The 20872-nt window shown below is 34.7% G+C and overlaps 1 protein-coding gene across 1 annotated transcript in view; it reads right to left on the bottom strand.

Annotated features, from left to right (window-relative positions):
- LOC134245157 (leucine-rich repeat serine/threonine-protein kinase 1-like) overlaps positions 1 to 20872 on the bottom strand; it is a 64057-nt gene that overhangs the window by 8392 nt on the left and 34793 nt on the right. Inside the window, 10 exon segments of the mRNA XM_062727415.1 lie at positions 5311 to 5405; positions 5940 to 6064; positions 6423 to 6639; positions 6822 to 6944; positions 8328 to 8582; positions 8784 to 9023; positions 10270 to 10344; positions 13394 to 13667; positions 14702 to 15573; positions 18488 to 18687. Of these exon segments, the coding sequence (XP_062583399.1) occupies positions 5311 to 5405; positions 5940 to 6064; positions 6423 to 6639; positions 6822 to 6944; positions 8328 to 8582; positions 8784 to 9023; positions 10270 to 10344; positions 13394 to 13667; positions 14702 to 15573; positions 18488 to 18687 (2476 nt within the window).

Raw genomic sequence — 20872 nt, forward strand, 5'->3', positions numbered from 1 at the left:
CACTAAAACGAAAATTCTTGACGTTATCCGACGTCAAAAGCGAAATACGAGCACATGTAACTTTTCTCAACTTAGTCAGCGTTTAACTCAATAATTGCTTATGTTGTTTTGACAAGTCATAAAAATATGCACAAAATGTTTAGGTTTTATTTATAAAATAATATTTAACAATGCCTGTCTCATATATCCTGCAATTATCCAACCACTGTCTGTGTAAAGACAATTTTATTTACGGAAATACGGCAAAGTAAAGATCACATTACGAAATTCATTTTTTACAGCACTGCGGAACTCTCGGAATGATGGTTTTCCTTCATGCATGTCATGACCTGTAAACTGTTCATTCCGTCCGAAAATATTATATGCCACTTAAATACTAGTAAACGACTTCTTTTACTATGTATTCCCTATTGTTTGCAAAATGTATTGGTCTCTGTAGGAGTTTTTCCGATGTCTACGCATAATTGTATCACTGTTCACTGCTCCACCTATTCCGAAAACGTCTCTTTTTTTAACAATTCTGATCCTGTCTTCATACGTTCTATCTATGATTGCTTCGCCGTTTTGAAACTTTGAACGTTCAAATTTTGCAGATTTGATGTGATAGCTTCTGTCAACCTCATGATGTAAAATTCTTTCAGATTTCCTCAGAATTTTATAAAATACAGATGAGATTTATAAAGTGATAAATATTTTTTAATTAAAATTTTGCGGTGCTCCGGGTCTCCATTCCAAGTCTAATTATGAACCCATAATTTTAATTAAACATTGGAAATTAAATAAATCTTTATATTTTTTAATTCACATCTAGTAAAGGATTAGAAAAATGTCAATAATAAATATCAATGTCACAACTTTTGCTAAATTTTTAGCTTGTCCACGAACTTTACGGACAACCCTCGTATTTTTGACTTAACAACGTTTTCCCAGAAGGATACCAATTATATTCAAATTTTAGCATTGCACCCGTGCGCATGTGAATGCATGTGCATAATGACCATATCATCTTGTCTACATTATCTATATACTATATATTAAAGCATTCAGTCCAAAAGTATTAAAAATTACTCATTCAAGTGTATTTTTAATTGTTCACCATCAACATCAACATGTTCCAAATGCATGCACGTGCGTGCACGTGCATGGTGGCCATACCTTCTTGTAGGAGTCCCTTATATCTATCTATGTTCTAAATTCCATCCTGTTTGGTTGAAAAACAAGGGAGTTATAGCCATTTAAAGTTTCAGCCAATCAGATTGCAGCACACGTGCATGCGCGTGATTTCATGATTTTTTTATATCATTTTGTAGGATATCCTAATGCATGACTATATTTTAAATTTCAAAGAATTTCGTCAAAAAACAAAGGAGAAATAGCCAATTAAATTTTCAGCCAATCAGATTGCAGCACACGTGCATGCGCGTGATTTCATGATTTTTTTCTATATCATTTTGTAGGATATCCTAATGCATGACTATATTTTAAATTTCAAAAAATTTCGTCAAAAAACAAAGGAGAAATAGCCATTTAGAGTTTCAGCCAATCAGATTGCAGCACATGTGCATGTGCGTGATTTCTTGATTTTTTTTTCTATATCATTTTGTAGGATATCCTAATGCATGACTATATTTTAAATTTCAAAAAATTTCGTCAAAAAACAAAGGAGATATTGCCATTTAAAGTTTCAGCCAATCAGCTTGCAGCACGCGCACATGCGCATGCTTTCATGAAAATTCTTATATATCATGCGGTAGATCTTCATAATGTAGGACTATGTTCAAAATTTCAAAGGATTATGACAAGAAACTAGAAAGTTATTGAGACTTTAGTTTCAGCCAATCAGAGCGAAGCGCACGTGCATGCGCGTGAGATCTTGCTATTTTAACCATGCTATCTTGTCTATACTACTAATGTATCCTTACATTATGAGTTTCAAAAAATTTCATCAAAAAATAGAAAAGTTACGGCAATATCCATTATATTGGTAATTTCACCTAATGCACGTGCGCGCTCTTGCAAGCACATGCGCGCAAAATGACCTTTGTTTGGCAACTCTACATAACATGCCTACTGACCCTAAAAAGGTTTCACCTAAGTCGGATGTGTAGTTTACAAGATCACTCGTGGACAAAATTTTCCCAGGAAGAAGAAAAATAATAATAAGAACTAGAGCAAAGCTCGTTGCAAAGCAACGAGTAGGTCTTCCGTCCTGTTTGACCGGAAGCAACTCATTTTTTACAAAAATGAGTAATAATGCCCCAAAATGGTTTAAATCCTCTAAATCCATGTTAATTCATGCAAAAATAAGCCATTTTTTGCTACTTCCGGTTTGACCGGAAGTGACGACGACGGATAGAAAATTGAATGTTATGCTCCCATTGACAGATGTTATACAAAACTTGTCAAGAACGGCAAAAATATGCATTTTCTGACTACTTCCGGTTTGACCGGAAGTGACGTCGCCGGACATATTTTAACGACGCCACTGGATTAAGCTTGACATTTTGAACATCTTTGCTTCTTTGATATATTACAAATTCTCAATACTTTTTGAGATATAAAGGAAAAACTTTCGGCCCCTGTAGGTCCTTCATTTTAGGGGCCAGCCCTTTTTTTGAGGTATCATTTGAAAGATCGTGTAATTCTACACTTCTTTTGTTCTACATGTCTTAACAAAATATTTCTAGGTAAAAAGTTATCGTAGAAAAGGTGTTAAAAATTTTGAAATTCTTGATAGGACTATTTTCGGGCCATAGCGAGCGTCGGCGCTTCGTACTTCCAGTAGTTGTGATATACAAAAGGCACTTCTCCAAAGATTGCTCTAGCATCCCTGAAAATTCCACACTTCTATCTTCAATGGTTTTTGAGAACATTGCCGGACAAAGTGACCCTCTAAAAATGAAAAAATCGCAGAAATCTCCGAACCGGAAGTGACGTCATCAAAGCAAAAAAATATATACCTAGATTTTTTGATGTTCTATCAATCCTGAAAGTTTCATGAAAATCGATCAAGCCGTTTTCGAGAACTCGCGTGCACAAAATATGTAAGAAAAAAAATAATAAAAACTGTGGAAAAGAAACCTAAGAATAACAGAAAGGTCTTCCGCTGAAGACGGAAGACCTTAATAATAATAATAAAAAACAGAGTAAAAACAATATGTTCCCCAACTTCGTTTGGGGAACATAATTAGATCATTAGTATATTAACCAGGAGCAAAGGATAAGATGTTCAAAGAATTCATGCATTTCACCATACGAGGGTTATTTGAAAATTATTGAGACATTTTGTATATTTTGCTTTCTAATGAACGTCTTTCGGTAAAAATTTGCATATACATTTGACATACATTAAGAAATAATAAAAGCAAAAAATATTTTACAAATATTAAATATTTTTTTGTACAGTGGAATATAAATGTGTCATCAGTAGGGGTACCCGGAGCAGTCTCGAAATCAAATATTGAAAATGTGTAACACTAACGTTCTAACTCTTCGTGGACCCACAATAAGAGCGAAAATAATTTTGTTTATGTGTATAATTTTTCAGATTTAATTCAAATTCATGTTGTGCAACTTTGGTAGAATTTTGATCAGGAATACGGAGATCATAAAAAAATAATCGCGGTAGAGAAATCTGCTAAGAACGAAAAAATGAATTTTGACCTCAAGGGCGGAGCAGCGAAGATACCTAAAATTTTGTGTAGCGCAATGGAGAACTCTTTTCCAGACACAACGACCTGCTAAAATAATAACTACGAGAAAAAAAATAATGTGTTAGGGTTTGTTATAATTTCATTTTTTTTTTTTTACAATTAATTCAACCAGAGTAAAATCAAAAGCTCCGAACGACCATCAGTTATTACGTACAGTATCAATATTGTTACGGTATCAATATCGTTGCATAAATCGGCACTACATGATTTTAAGTCATCTTTTCCCACAATGAAAATATTACACTCGGGTAGCAACAGCTTACATTTTGAAGGAATAGTTTAAGAAAAGAGACTGCTTGATTTTTGTACTGTTATTTGTGATAACAAAGAAGGAAAAAGATTAAACGCTTCCCGATCGTTTTACATGCGAAACCATCCCTGGCTGACGTGACGTTAAAATGACGTAGTGATGCTGCTCCGGGTCGATAGACATATGCATGTTGATCATTTCACCGAAACTTTTCTTTTTATCACAGGGATTAGAAATTTTGCATAAGTGTTTTATTCGCTCTTTATAAAATGTTGATGATTTTTCCTGAAATTATCTCCGTCCTTTATGGAGTAAATGTAATTGTCTCAATAATTTCCGAACAGCCCTCGTATAATCATTAGAGCCCCACCCTAAAACAAGAACCCCTGACCCTGGGGCCATACAATTCACAAATTTGGTAGAGACACTCTTGCTCATCATAACTATGTACTTAGTTAGTTTATTTAATACCCAGGAGCAGAGAAGAAGATTTTCAAAGAATTCATGTATTTTCACTATATAATCAATAGAGCCCCGCCCTAACACAAGAACCCCTGACCCTGGGGCCATAAAATTCACAATTTTGGTAGAGGCACTCTTGCTCATCATAACTATGTACTTAGTTGGTTTATTTAATACCCAGGAGCAGAGAAGAAGATTTTCAAAGAAATAATGCATTTTCACTACCTACTTATTTAGCCCCACCCTAGCACTAGAACCCCTGACCCCAGGGCCATGAATTTCACAATTTTGGTAGAGGAGTCATTGCTGATTACAATCATGCAAACAGTTTGACTGCTTGATGTCCAGGAGTAAAGAAGAAGATTTTTAAAGATTGCATTAATTTTAGTGGTTTTGGCCCGACCCCTCAGGCCCCAGGTGGGCAGGGATCATGAAATTCATAATTTTTGTTCCCCTTCACCCATAGATGCTTTGTGCCAAATTTGGTTGAAATTGGTTCAGTGGTTGCAGAGAAGAAGCTGAAAATGTTCAAATGTTAACGCACGACGACGGACGAAAACAGATAGCAATAGGTCACCTGAGTTTACTCAGGTGACCTAAAAATGAATTATGAACATTGGTGTTCAGTCTACTTTTTTTACCAAGTTTGAATGAAGCCTGACCAAAACTGTAGGAAGAGCTTATGAACAGATTCCTCAGTATTTCTTTATTCTCAAAACTCATTGCAACATTATTCTTTCAAATGGAAACATAATTATATTACAGAAACTTCATTTAATGTTTTTCATTGTAATCTTATTGTGTACCAAGTTTTACTAAATTCAAATTAAACCTGTTTGTGGAGTAGGTTTTTTTTTTAAGAATTAAAAAAATCTTCATAATTACCAATAGATGTGAACTACAGCATGTGAGTCCACACCAAAAACATTTTCCTCTGTAGAAATCAGTCCATACATTTCACTGCCTTGTAAAGGGATGGTCTGCAAAAGTCAACAATACCATCACACATATTCAATAGTGAAGTAAAAAAAAATAACCTCTATTTTTTCTGTCAAGCATTTGTTTACTATACTAAGCTTTACTTTAAGAACTCAATAATCTTGAATCAGGACATACTGTATTGGTATTTTAGAGGAAAAATATTAGCGTATTTCATTCATATTTTTTCATAAGATTGTCAATATCAATCTTATTTGCATATAGATTTACAACAGATCATAGTCCAAAACAGAGTCAGGTTATGAAATCAAAAATTTATTTAATTTGTTCTCCAATCTGTCAATCAGAAACTAATAATGTGTGTTGTTCAAACAAATTATGACTGAAAAAGCTATGAATTTAAAGTCCAAGGCAGCATCTATATAAATCCTGAAGATCTGTACTACAGTACAGGTATTGTTTTAGCAAGAATAGAGGTACAAGTAATTATAAGGTGATTCCTAAATACAGCAAACTGTGTTTTGGGTGGGAAAAGGGGGTTGGGGGCATGTTAAAATATATTAACTGTAGAGTACCTTATTCACTGTTGATCTGAAACACCTGTCAAAGCTGTATATTTCTAGTCTGGAGTTACTGTTGGTGGGTGCTGTGCTCAGCCAAATCTCTTTCGTGGCATTGTTTGGCAAAAAGTCAGGTTCATCTAAATTAATTTGTTTAATTAATCTTTTACTTCTAGAAACATGGAAATCTGTCAGTTTTATCCACAACATGATTAAAATGTCTTCCAAACTCTCTACCTCAACCAATCCCCACATCACGTTTTATCTATTATAGATAGAGAAGTTAGTTTGGTATCTTTTTTATCCAAATAGAAAGTTAAATGTATCAAGTGGTTCTATTTCCCATTAAAATCATTGTTTTTTGTTATTAACAAACATGCAGTGTATGCCAACCCCAAATTTTATTCTCAAGTTCCTGGACCCTTTACAAATAAACCCAAAAGTATATATATGTCTTAACTTTCAAGGACTAGAAGTGAACTAATAATGAACATTTACCAAAAACCTCATCCTCATTCTCTGTTTGTCTTTCAACTGTCACACAACATGCTGACAGGATGTTGACACTAGTATCCATGGAGATGGCATCTGCTAGGTGACAAAACTGTGGACACTGCACAATCTGTTTGATTTGGTCAGCAGACGGTCTTTCTGTTGGGTCATGTGACCAAGAAACGGACATCAAATCCAGGAAATGTGATGGATAATTTAACTCCTTCAAAGATTGAGTTAACGAAACCAGTCACTCACACATAAATATTTGTCTAATCTCTATTGAATCTCGAAGAATTTAAGGTTCTTTCTGAGATTTTTGACTCACTTATGCTGAATCATCAAAGCATATATATTTAATGAAATTATTTGTATGGTAAGAAAGCAACAAGGCAGAAAACTTACTCTTCTTGTTATGGAGGGACGTCCATTTTGACAAACAAATAATGTAGGGTTGGTCATATCCTCTAGGGGCTTTTTGCAGGTCAACAGCTCATACATAAACATTCCAAATGAAAAGATATCAACCTGCAGTAATTAGAAAGTTTTGTTAGACACATCACAGAATCTGTACGAAAAGAAAAAAATAGACTTTTTAATGTAGTATGAGATTCTGAACTGCCTGTCACCAAAATTCTTTATTTTAAAGTATTTTTCCATAATAAGGTCAATAATGTTGAATTTTAAGGATTTTTTCAATAAGACAACAAGTGGAACTGATAAAATAATCCAAACGACTCAAATCAAATACAACAAGCAAACTCAAAGAATTGTGGTCCCCAGCTTTTGGTATTTTAGTGAGTGAGACACCATTATTTGTGTCATATTGTGTCAAATATTCATGTCCTATCATATGTCATTCCAAAGTAATCATCACAGTTAATTCATTTTTTTGTTAAATTAGATCAAACATGAAGATCAAGATCAATGGGTCAAAAATCATAGCATGCTGGGAGACACAGATAATGCACATGTCAAATAAGAAAGCCCTATTTCATCTCAATCAAAAGTTATTAATGAAAAATATCATTTTTTGAAGAGGTCAAACTTCATGGTCAAGTTCACAGGGTCAAAAATCATAGCATATTTTGAGGGTCTTGTAACGGGCAATGTATACATATGAAATATGAAAGCCCTATCTCTTCTCATTCAAAAGTCCTGACCAAGGTTAAAGTTTTTGTGACAGACGGATGAGATTTAATGTCCCTCGCTTTCATGACATGTGAGAAACCCAAGACAGCCTGTATAAAGAAAATTTAGTGCTGTCACTTGCTAAGTGCCTAAAAATATTTATGTCAGCAGCCTGCTTTAGAAAAGTCAGAAATATTATCAGATGACCTGAAATGACTGACAATAATTGACATTGAGCTAGGATATAAGGTTAAATACTGAGTCATTTAGGTGACCATAAAACCAGGTTATCATCCAAGAGAGTTCACTCTATTAATGATTTACTTATCTTACTTTCAATTAGTTAATCTTCAACCTGTTACAAATAAATATTTTCTTATTAACACTATGATGTCTTTTTTTTACGAACTTCCTACTCTTCAATGTGTGTGGGCTATTTGTTTCATTGGAGAATGACAGTCAAGAAGGTGTAAGAAAAGTGAGAATTACATCATAAAAATTAGCTACTAATCCTTCTGCCAATCAAAGTATCACATACTGATACAAGTATTAAAATACAGAATTCATTATCATTATTTAATAGCAATTATAATTTTTGCAATCATCAATATATCACTATGTAGGCCGGAAAAACCTAGATACTGTTATTTTTGTAGGTATTTTAGGACAAAAAAAAAATGATAAAACTAGAACAATTGGAAAATGTAGTCCAGTTATAGTACCACTAAGATTCACCTAGGCAAATAGACCAAAAATTAGTTATGAACATGATCAACCCACTTTCTCTGTATACTGGGCTTTTCCTGCGAACTGGAGAATTTCTGGGGCAATAAATGGTGGAGTTCCTCCGAAGCCCTTGGTTCCGGATGACTGAACTGTTCGACTGACTCCATAGTCGGCAAGCTTGATATGGATAGGGTCAAGGCTATCTTCTGAGAAGTCAAAACCATTCATCTTCCAGACTAGCACGTTGTCTGCCTTCAGATCACGATAGATAATGGACATAAAGTGCAGGTAGGACAAGGCATCCACAACCTGTAAAGAGGGTTATTTTAAAATAATTGAACAACAAATGAGGATTTTTAATGAATCCCCTAAGTGACTTTCACAATATTTCCTTACCTCTACCCAACCAACTTTTTGCTGGGAGATGTGTGATATATTTGCCAAGAGAATAACAAATTGGTCAGTATTAAAGGAGCACTTTCATAAATAGGCTTCAAGGTCAAACCTCACCTGCAGAACAATCTGCTTGATGGCGTACACACTCAGTCTTTTTCCTTCTTGTCCAATCTGCAGAAGTTTGTTTCCGAGGCTTCCTTGTGGGGCCAGACTTAGGACCAGGGCTAGGGGCCGCATGGCCAGACCCAGGAGGGGGACGATGTTGTGGTGCTGTATGGTCTGTAGGATGGAGATCTCCTGTCTAGCGGTCAGGTAGGCTGAGGTGGCATTCTCCATGTGGAGGTCTGACTGACCCTGAAAAATGTTGACATCGAGAGGTAAAGAGTTTTAAGGAACAAGTTTTTCCTCAGTCTACATATTGTGGTTTCATCAATATTCGTTGAGCACCAATTTTCGAGGCTTTCGTTGTTGAGCAGATCCATGAAATATTATGTTCATCGACTTAACAAATATGTTATTCATTTGTATATGCAATGCTTTAGTACAGAAAATATGTATCCCCGAAAAACGTTTGTTTTACAAAATTCCCGAAAATTGAGAAAACCACAGTATATTTTGTGTGCAAATTTAAACTGCAGTGTACCTAAGGATGATTATATTAAAAAAAAAAAGCATAACATATTAATGTTAGGTTATAAGAAACAAGAGGCCCATGGGCCACAATGCTCACCTGAGCACTGTGACAAGAAAAAAAGTAGTTATTGGTTTATTATTGAAAAGTTTAAATCCAAAAGTAGTCCCATGACCAATCATGGCTTTGCTATCCTTGAGAAGATGTTTTTTACAGAATTTTCCTATATATTTCTATGTAAAACTTTGGTCGGCCATTGTGGCCCCGCCCTACCCCCGGGGGTCATGATTTGAACAAACTTGAATCTACACCACCTGAGGATGCTTCCATATTAATATGATCAATTAAGGCTTTGCTATTCTTGAGAAGAAGATTTCTAAAGAATTTTCGTATATATTTCTGTGTAAAACTTTTGTCGGCCATTGTGGCCCCGCCCTACCCCCGGGGGACATGATTTAAACAAACTTGAATCTACACTACCTGAGGATGTTTCCCCATAAGTTTCATCTTTCCTGGCACAGTGGTTCTTGAGAAGAAGATTTTTAAAACAAGCCACCAAATTTTCATTAATTCCCAATTATCTCCCCTTGACTGAGGGCATGGCCCTTCATTTGAACAAACTTGAATCCCCTTCACCCAAGGATGCTTTGTGGCAAACTTGGTTGAAATTGGCCCAGCAGTTCTTGAGAAGAAGTCGAAAATGTGAAAAGTTTACAGACAGACAGACAGACAGACGGACAGACGGATGCAGGACAAAATGTGATCAGAAAAGCTCACTTGAGCCTTTGGCTCAGGTGAGCTAAAAATGTATAAGGAAGAACATGACAAGTGAAAGGTTTTCGGACCTAAACACTTTTCATTTCTGCAATCTGATGAATTGACATGTTTGATATTAATCTAGTGAACAACAACTAAGTATCTGAGAACGATATTATATGTATACAACTAACTGATTTTTTTCAGTTTTACCTTAGGCTGAAGTGCAATATCTTTGAAAGGACCACACAACATTTTAACTGCTACATCTTCCAATGGTTCATCAACCTACAGAAAAAACAAGAGACTTGTCCATAGAAATGCTAACCTGAGTCACTATGGCATTACTGTTCATTCTCAATAGATTTTCATTGTATTCCTGTGAAAAAAATTTAGCAACAAATTGTGGTCCTACTTCCCCCCCCCCATTTCAGAAACAGAACTGAAACTCGAACAAGTACATGCATATAAAACATTCTGAATATGAGTGCTCAAAATCCCATGGTTTGTTGTAAACAAAAAATGGCATCCTAGTCTCAACGTTTTGTTCCCATTTTGCAACATTTGAATTTCAGGCGTAGAAAAAATGTGTGCAAAATGGGAATTTGTCCAGGTGAGATATTAAGTCATACTTTGCAAATAAAATCTTAATGAATCACTTGTCAGTCACACATGAATTAAAAGTATCAGTAATGTATCCTAAATAAATGACTAACAAGTTAAAAAAAAATTAATCACCTAAAAGTCACTTACAGTAAAACTCGGTAATAGCGAAGTCCTAGGGACCTGTGAATTTAATTCGCTATATCCGTAATTCGTTATAACCGTATAACGAATTCGTGAAACCATAAAAAGCGAATTCGCAATATGCATGTTTTCCTTCAAGTATTACTACATACCATACATGTTAGGGAAGCAAATATTACAAAACATACCTTCAATAACTAAGGTTTTATTGTGAATTGAATTATATATACAATTCCATGAACAAAAATAAGTCAGTTCAATTTATCAAATTTTGAGATCTTTGAAAGTTCGTTATAAAAGATGTAAATTTCATTATATTTAACTTCAACGGGACCAAAAATCAGTTCGCTATATCCGTAAATTGGTTATATCAGTGTTCGTTATAACCGTAAAATTTTACAAGGATTTGTTAAGAATTTTGCCGAGGACCCAGGAAAACTTCGCTATATCCGTGAATTCGCTATATCCGTGTTCGTACTAAACGAGTTTTACTGTATCAGCAACGTAAAATCCGTGCATTGCACATGTGACATCATATTTTCAATCACTTAAGCAGTTTGGGTTTTTCAATTTTGCCAAAATATTGAAGATGTTCAGAATTTCAATCTCAATGCATGGGTAGTTGGCAAAGTTTTAGAAAACTTCTTTTATTCATAATCATCATTTTCATAACTGAAAAAGACCTCATGAGACACAGACTTTAGCCACAGGAGTTTGCTTAACACTAACTTCTTTAGCAGCATGTAAACATAGGTAATCAGAGATTACAGAGCTCACCTCAACGAATGTTGTCTTTCAGTAAGGCAAAGTCACACAATTACCCAACAAAAAGTGTACATCCAAAAATGCAAAATTTATGCAATTTTGATCTGATACTTTGGAATAGACCTATATAAAAACTTCAAACTAGTTGCTCAACACAAAAATGTGATCAAAATCTAGCATCTGAAGCAAGTTTAAGAGTTCTCATCCCTTGATGCATCATTTGGGCAAGTTTGATTTATTTAAGCCTTATAGTTTCTTGATGACAGACCTGCACCCATAACTTTTACCTGGTCCATTATCTGGAAACTGTATGTCGAATTCAGCATCCGGCGCAAGTCCATTAGTATGCATCCTAAGATGCATCATCCATGCGAGTTTGCACAATATAGGGCTAATAGTTACTTAGAAATGAAACCTGCATAAAAATTTAACCTCTTCACTCATCCAGAAAATGTAGGTCAGATTTCAGCATTAAAAAGTTGGTGTATGCATTTGTGTTCATCCATGCAAGTCTGGTCATTAAAGAGCTCATAGTTACTTGGAAATGAACTGCATCAAAAACTTTAACCTGTTCACTCATCCAGAAAATGTAGGTCAGAACATCCAAAGCAAGTCTGGTAATGCATCCTAAGATGTTCCATCCATGCAAGTTTGGTCATTATAGGGCTCATCCTTGGAAATGAACCCTGCACCAAAAACATTAACCTGTTTACCGGAAAATGTAGGTCAGATTCAGCATCCGAAGCAAGTCTGGTAATGTGCATCCTTAGATGTATCATCCATGCAAGTTTGGTCAACACAGGACTTATAGTTACTTGGAAATGAGACCTCCACCAAAAACATTAACCTGTTCACTCAACAAGAAAATGTAGGTCAGATTCAGCATCCAAAGCAAGTTTGGTAGTGTACATCCTTAGATGTATCATCAATGGAAGTTTGGCCAACATAGGGCTTATAGTTACTTGGAAATGAGACCTGCCCCAAATACATTAACCTGTTCACTCAACCGGAAAATGTAGGTCAGATTCAGCATCCGAAGCAAGCCTGGTAATGTGCATCCTTAGATGTACCATCTATGCAAGTTTGGTCAACATAGGTCTTATAGTTCCTTGGAAATGAGACCCAGAACAAAAACTGCACCAAAAATGTTAACCTGCTCTAAAAACATTAACCTGGTCATTCCTTTGCTGAAATTGCAGCATCTGAAACTTTGACTGGTACAATGAAACACATTAGAAGCATCTTATGCATGTCTAATCAATATAGGACACAGAAGTACTTAAAAAGAAAACTGCTCCAAAAAACTAAACCTTAACCTGGAAGCAATACATTCCACGCCGACACCGATGAAATTTAAAGCTCCCCCAACTTCGTTGAGGTGAGCTAAAAATGAAAGGTGTAGCCTAGAGAGTAGTGGAATTATTACACAAAATGAAGTGCACTGGACTCCCTTACATTTGTTTTTACATGAGTTCTCTAAATTAACATGTAAAATTTTCTTTATAACCTGGTAATAAAGAAAAAGTTTCCTGGCAATGATTTTTGAAATTAAAATATGTTGTGCACTGACCGCTGATATCTATAACATTTAAAATGACTCTTTCTAAATGCATATGACCTTATAACCTTCTACTGTAGTATTTTATCAAAATGACAAAACCATCATTTCCCAAAAGTGCCAAAGAAGAATGATTTTGCTAAGGTACATGTAGTTGATGAAATATTTTTTAAAAAGTTTGTGTTTTTGTGTTTTTGCTGGGACAACCCTCACATATGAGTATCTCCTGTAGTTTGGAAAATTAACACAAATGATCAATATACATACCCTTCTTAATTTTCCTTGATACACTTCTCCAAAAGCTCCTTTACCAATCAGCTTCACGAGAGTCAGGCTATCAGCTGGACCAATCAGAATGCTGGTGTCAAGGTCATTGAAAACAATGTCAGGGGCAATGTACAGAGTGCGGGCTATCCCCTCTCCACTCATCATGAAGCGTGGCGACATGCTGCCATGACTAGGACAGATCTCATTGTGGTCATTCAGACAATTAAGTATACACTTCTCCACAAGGAAGCAATACATTCCATTGTGTCTATCCCTGAAAACACCATGAAATTTAAAAAACATTAGGTAATAATCAAAAGATTCCAGAGCAGACCTCAATGAATTATATCTATCAGTTAAGAAAATTTCTCTAGTTAATTGAATGTTCTGGAATTGCACAACAACAACTCTGCAAGTTTGGTCTGGATAGGATTTATAGTTTCTTTAAAAAATATTCCAAACATTTTTACTATATTTATCATCTTGATAAAATAGGCCATATCATCCAGACAAGCCAGATTCTACATCTGAGGCATGTTTGGTAAGTGTCTATCACTAGAGGCAACAACCCTGCAACTTGGTCCACATAAAGGTAATATTTAATTGGAAATGAACCTGCTTCAACAGAGGACAGGTTTGGCATCTGAAAAATTAGTTTGAGTGAGTGTACTTAGTATCCCTAGAAACATCATCCAGGTCTTTAAGCTTATTCTTATTTTGAAATGCACCATGTCCAAAATTCAGGTTAGATCCAGCTAAAATCTGTAACAGGGTTTCAGTCTGTGTGGGTACAATTACTATTTATATAATAATAAAATCTTATACTGCATCGAGACTGCTTGCTTATGCAATTATTAGGTAAGCTGTATTTTACCATTGCGTAAGTGATACAAGTGCAAATCATATTTACCATACTGATAGAGACTGCTTATGTAAGAATTAGGTACATGTATCCTTTATTTTACCCCCTTTTAAGTAATATCAGTGCAAAGGAAAATGATCTTAAGTTCTAACAAAACCACCTGGATTGGCAAAAGTCTGTACATGATAGGACTAGCCATCAAGCTGTACCAAATACTGTAGATGTACTTTTTTCCACAGAGTCATAATTCCGCGGAATCTCAATTTCCATTTAATCCGCAGGTTGAAAATTACGCGGATTTCTCTGACTGTCATCATATGCCTTGTATTTATATTTTATATTAAGTACACTTGGACAAATTTCCGTGGAAAATTTGTGACCACGTACATAGCATAAATTAATACCACGCGGAAAAAAGTACTTCTACAGTAATACAAACTTTATACCTCTTACTGAGTGGTGAAGCTTCGTCTATTTCTACATCAGACAAGGAGATTGTTGAAGTGACATCCAGATTCTGGTCAACACACTGCCAGAACAAGGTGGTGTCATTCTTCTTCTCTTCCTTCACCACTTCAAAAAGACAATGGGGACACGGTACGACCCTGGTGATGAGGTATCTACCATAACAGTTCTGTACAAATCGAGATTCTCCAATCTCTGGATACCAGTCCTGTAATAGGGTATCAACATGCTCCGAAATCTTCACCAGGAACTTAGCACAAGCCTTCTCATCCATAAAGACCTGCTCTTTTTTAGTGATTGCACACATCCCGTGTTGTGAAGCACTTCTATCTGCAAAGGTAAACTCTATTGAATCACAGGAGAATCCCATCTCTAGAATTACACTGTTCTGCATGTCAATATGGGACCACCGATTCTCAATCCAGCATTTTAACTCTGTCCTCTGATAATCACAGAATCCAGTGAGGCCTGGTAGCACCTCCTTTATACGAAATAATACTGCATTATGATGCAGCAGCTGCATTCCTGTCTGCCAAAGCTGCCAGCAGGGTTCTTTCTGTTTTAGATAGGGACAAGCATCTAAAATGTCACTTGGAATGGGGAAAAGTTCCCTAACAATGTCACTCAGAGATCTATCGGCAAGAATCCTGGTGATTAATCTCGGCCAAAATCCACTGGGAAAATAAGTCATAAAGTAGAGTCTACAGTGAGAGAAGATGACGTTACTGGAGGGGTGGCTGTTGACAAAGCCCAAAGGAATGGGTCTGTGGGAGACAGGTGGGTTAGGATTGCCACGACCGAACGAATCTGAGTGAGGTCTTCTGACTGTGTCTTCTAAAGACTGTAATGGGATCTACAAAATATACACAATATATCATTTAAGCATAACACCAGGAAAAACAATCCGTAGAGTTGTTCTTTATTCTAATCTTTTCATTCAAAAATATCCACATCATTTTACCAGGAAGACATTTTTTGGGAGTTTTTTCCAATGGATTTGGCATTTTCTTTTTAAATCTAACAAGGAACAAGAAAGCAACTTAAATGCACCAGCAGATAAAAAAAAAGAGAGATTTTCATACATTTACTAATATGTTACATACTCATTGTAACCAATTTGTGTAAACAGTTTTTATGCAAGTATTCCTTTAGTTAAGTAGAATATGATTTAATGCATTTTTCTAACAATGTTCCTCTGAATTCAATGTCTACAAAATATTTGAAGTTTGAAATAATTTTGATGGCTTCTGCTCCTAGGCTTTAGGGAGGCAAGGACCAAACATTTGCAAATTTTTGATCCCCTTTAGTACAATATATGCCAATATAGGTTGAAATTTGTTCAGAGCTTGCAAGTAAGAAGTTGAAGATGTTCAAAACAGGGATTGGGTAATTGAATTAAGTAATTGTAATTGAACATAATTAATTACATTTTTCAAAGTAATTGGAAGTAATTTGTATTTGAGCTTGCCTTCAATTACAAGTAAGTTTATCATTGAAGGGCAACACATAAAGGGGAATAATTAGAGGATGAGGAAATCCTTGGATTTAAAGTTTTTGCTATAAATTAAGGCAAATAGTTTGACATTGTTTATTTCCTAGACAGCAGAGATCAATGCAAAAACAAGAGATGAACTGGAGAATAAAAATCAGCAGATATCATCAATATGTAGACAAGTTACTGTCATTATTTTGAAACACAATGTACATCACATTAATATAAACGTGAAATACATATTGAACATCAATTTAACATGTTTAAAAAAATGTGTGAAAATACACACTTTCCTTAATCATCACATCACATTATTCAAGGAATGTCTTATTTTTCGATTTCATGATGTGATCAATCGATTGGCTTGCGTGATAATTTGCATAAACGCTGAACGCGTTTATGCATAAAATTATCATGCAAGCAAATCGATTGATCATTGTCATGAAACTGAAAAATAAGACAGTTTTTCCTTATATTTACATGCTATTGATTCTGCAAATCCATGTGCTAGTACATTGTAGTCCCCTTCTTGTCTTCATTTGTCCCGCCCTGCACGTGATTTTTTTTAACCGCGCCTATCAATGAACCAGTACATTGATGGAGAAATAAAGTACATTGACAATTTGTAATTTTATCTCGAACAAAGATGTTGGAAATGTAAATATTCATGTATCAAATTATGAGGCTTAAGTTTTATGTTTCCAATGAACGAGTTTTCATTTCCATCATCATGCACTACACCAGCTGGTGCAGAAAGCATTAACACTTCCCACTCCTCCTCAGAAACAAGAGAATAACACCTTAATCCCAGGTGTTAATGATTACATCATATTGCCATTATTTACGAGATTAAAAAGATGATTGGACATTTATTGTGTTCATCATTGTGTCATTAATCAAGCGGTCACTGTTTGCATTCTGAATAGGAATGAATTAATATTTTTTCTTTAAAAATCTTCATTTATTCTCTTAGCATGTAAATTACTGAAATTTTCAATCTAAAGATGTAATTTTTTTAATCAGATTTAACTTAATAAAAAATGAGATTACACTTCCCTGTGTTAAGATTTTGCTGTTTAATTTGAAGTGTATATACTCCTAGATTGGTGCCAGACAACTCACCGAAAGACAGGTCACCGACAAAAGTGAAATTATACAATTCACCGACAATAGTGTCTGTGTTAATTGTTAATGAATAGATGTCTGTTAATATTCAGGATATAATAAACATAATCAAAGATGTATCAAAAAACATGTATTCTTTGTCTTTTTTGTATATCCATCATTGTTATTGCATATTGAAAATAGGTCATCAATGGTGAAAATGAATAAAAACGTTTATTCACATACACGATTTTCTCTAAATATTTGCTAAATTTCGATGTTTTATATATTCAGTGGATGATGTGTTTTCCATGTCGGTGACTTGTCGTTCGGCGAGTTTTATAGTGTCGGTAGCTTTCGGTGAGTTACTTAGATGTATTGTAAAATAATCAAAATGGCTTTTTTTGCTATCTTATAAGTAGATTTACGCGGTAGTTACTTAAATGAAAAAAAATGGCTGATAGACAGACTTTTCTTAAAAACCCGGACCTGGAACATAATACTAGTCTGACTTACTAATGACTAATTCATTTACTTGCTATTTTTAAAATATTGATTTTTCACAAAAGAAATCCTAAATGTCTACCAATTAGCATACATATGTAGCACTTAACACATTCTGAAAAATCACTAATAAACAGATCATTCTCAATCAGAATGATACTGATTCTTAACAAGAAGCCTTGGGGCCATATCTTTGGTTAAGGAAAGCAGAAACCAGATCAATACTGAAAAGTTAAAATAATAAAAAATTGTCTAACTTTGATTCCCCATTTGTGGCACCACCCTAGCCCTGGGGATCATGAATTGAACAAATTTGAATTTACACTAATATGTGATGAAACTTTCACATAAGATACAACTTTTCTTGTCCAGTTCTTTTTGATGATTTTTGAAATACACCATGATTAAAATTTACACACAATTCTTAATGATCTCCACTAGAAAGGAGGCTTGACCCTTAATTTAAACAAATTTCATTAACCTTCAGAATGCTTTGAGGCAATGTTGGTTAAAACTTGTCCTGTGTTTTTTGAGGAGAAGAAGAAAATGTGAAAAGTTAATGACAAAGATAACAACAAGGGCAAAAATGATGACAACAGATACATTTGATCAGAAGAGCTCACTTGAGCTTTCCACTAAAATATCTTTGAGTTAAAAAATGTTTGACCTTGACATCTTCACTTTTCTTGATGCAGTTATGCATGTCTTGTTCCCTTGGTAACAAGGAAGGAATCAACAGATGCTGCTGGTCAAACTCAAGGGCAAGTTCAAATTTGGACAGAAGCCCGCAAATGTAATGCTCAATGTTCTCTGGCTGGAAAGAGGACTGTTTAAACAGAACATGCAGATTGGTGGCCTTCATCACACCTAAAAAATTAGATATTGTCATTTATTTAGTATTGTGCAGGTTCCATCCATTGACCTAGAAGTTGATGTAACAAGGGATTAACAGTTTTACTCTAAAATCAACATTTCAAAAATTCTATGGCTGATACAATGATTTTGTAAAGTTGAATGCAGACTGACATTTTTAAACAAATTTGTAGGCCATTATTTACACACTGAATAGTCTACAGATTTTTCCATTTTGCCGATCATGACCAAGAGCACACAGTTGGTGTGACTGGACCAAAGTGGATGCTTATTCTTCCATGGCACCTCATCCTACCTCTGATATTTTCAGAGGTCTGTGTATGTACTGCTCCCAATTTGTATAGTTTTAAGGGACTTTTGGGCTATTTTACTGTTTGTTACACATATTTCATTTTAATTACCAAAAAAGTTGAAAAACCTTTATTCATTTTAGTGATGAAATGCACAAAAACTATCATGAGCTTTACATTGAACAATTTTTATGTGCCATATCCTGGAAGTTTTATTCTCTAAAAGTTAACACTCATTTTGAAAACATACACTACCACAGGGTCTTGCATATTTCACATGTACATTACCTGTGACAAGACCTTTCTAAATATAATATATTGGTTTTTGACCCCATGTTTTGAAGTTTAACCTACTTTTAAAAAAATTTAACATTAATTTAAATTGCTCATAACTTTTCAAATAGAAAAGGAAGGATTTTCATACTACATATGTATATTACCTTTGACAAGACCTTTCTAAATATACTAAGATATCAAGAGAGAGGAGATGTGGAACATTGTCATCAAAGTACTCATTCTTTCCAATTGTAACACATGTAAGTATTTGCTGCATAATTTAAAAAAAATGATAACACAAATCCTATTCATTTCCTATTATTTCCTTGTATGTGAAAAACTTAAGCTTGATGGTTAATCCCCTAAATCCTGAGTTAATTTATATCCTACTGACGTTAGTATTTGAGGATCACATGCAAAGAAAATGTCATCCAGATATCAAATGTCAGATTAACTTATTCTAAATGATGTTATTATAATTACCTGGTATAGCAATTAACATCTACACACCTTTATAATAGCATATAAGCAGAATTTTTAGCGAGGATTTAATTTTGGCATTATTAGCGAGGGTGCAGAGATCGCTAAAATTGAATATCGCTAAAAATTAATTGTGTTTTAGTTGTAAATAGTTTCTTTAGTGAGCATTTTAAAATCGCTAATATTTCTTCTCACTAAAAATAAAATACCCAATTTTAAGAACAAATCGCTAAATTTGCGTCTCGCTAAAATTTCCACTTATACGGTATGAGTTATATATATAATTGTGGGTTTGCTTTTATTGTAAAATTTATACAAATAATCTGAATAAATATAACCAAAACAAATTAGTATAAAAACAAGAGGACCATGGGCCATAATGCTCACCTGAGTAACTTTGGCCATATTGTTTTTCACCAGATTCTCCCCCTTGTAATACTATGTACCTATTATGGCCCTACTCTATGCCCAGGGGTCATGATTTGAACAATTTCGGATCTACACTAACCCAGCATGCTTCCACATAATTTTCAGCTTTTCTGGCCTAGAAGTTCATGAGAAGAAGATTTTTAAAGATTTTCCTATATATATTTTCAATGTAAAAATTGGGTTCCCTTTTGTGCCTCCTATCCTTGGGGGTCTAGATTTGAACAATGTTGTATCTACACTACCCCAGGATGCTTCCACATAAATTTCAGCTTTCCTGGACCTGTAGTTTTTGAGAAGATTTTTTAATGATCCCACCCTATTTTTGTCTTTTCTTGATTATCTCCTCTTGGAAGGAGGCTTGGTCCTTCATTTTAACAATTTAAACTCCCTTTTACCTAAGGATGCTTTGTACAAAGTTTGGTTAAATTTGGCCCAGTGGTTCTTGAGAAGAAGTTGAAAAATGTGAATAGATTACAGATGGATAGACAGCTAGATGGATGGACGACAAGCATTGGCTGGTCAGAAAAGCTCACTTGATCAGCACAGGTGAGCTAATGATGGTATTCAAACATACTTGTTATAGCCATTTCTTATCCTTAACTCCTACACTACTGGATAATATTTTGGATATGGATACTGTAAGATTTAAAGAATATTTATTACATAGTACTATTGTACATCTCCTGTTTTAGTTTTCAGTCAGT

This window comes from Saccostrea cucullata, unplaced genomic scaffold (assembly GCF_032062105.1).
Source record: "Saccostrea cucullata isolate Sc308-1 unplaced genomic scaffold, CSIRO_AGI_Scuc_v1 ctg180, whole genome shotgun sequence".
Taxonomy (NCBI): Eukaryota; Metazoa; Mollusca; class Bivalvia; order Ostreida; family Ostreidae; genus Saccostrea; species Saccostrea cuccullata.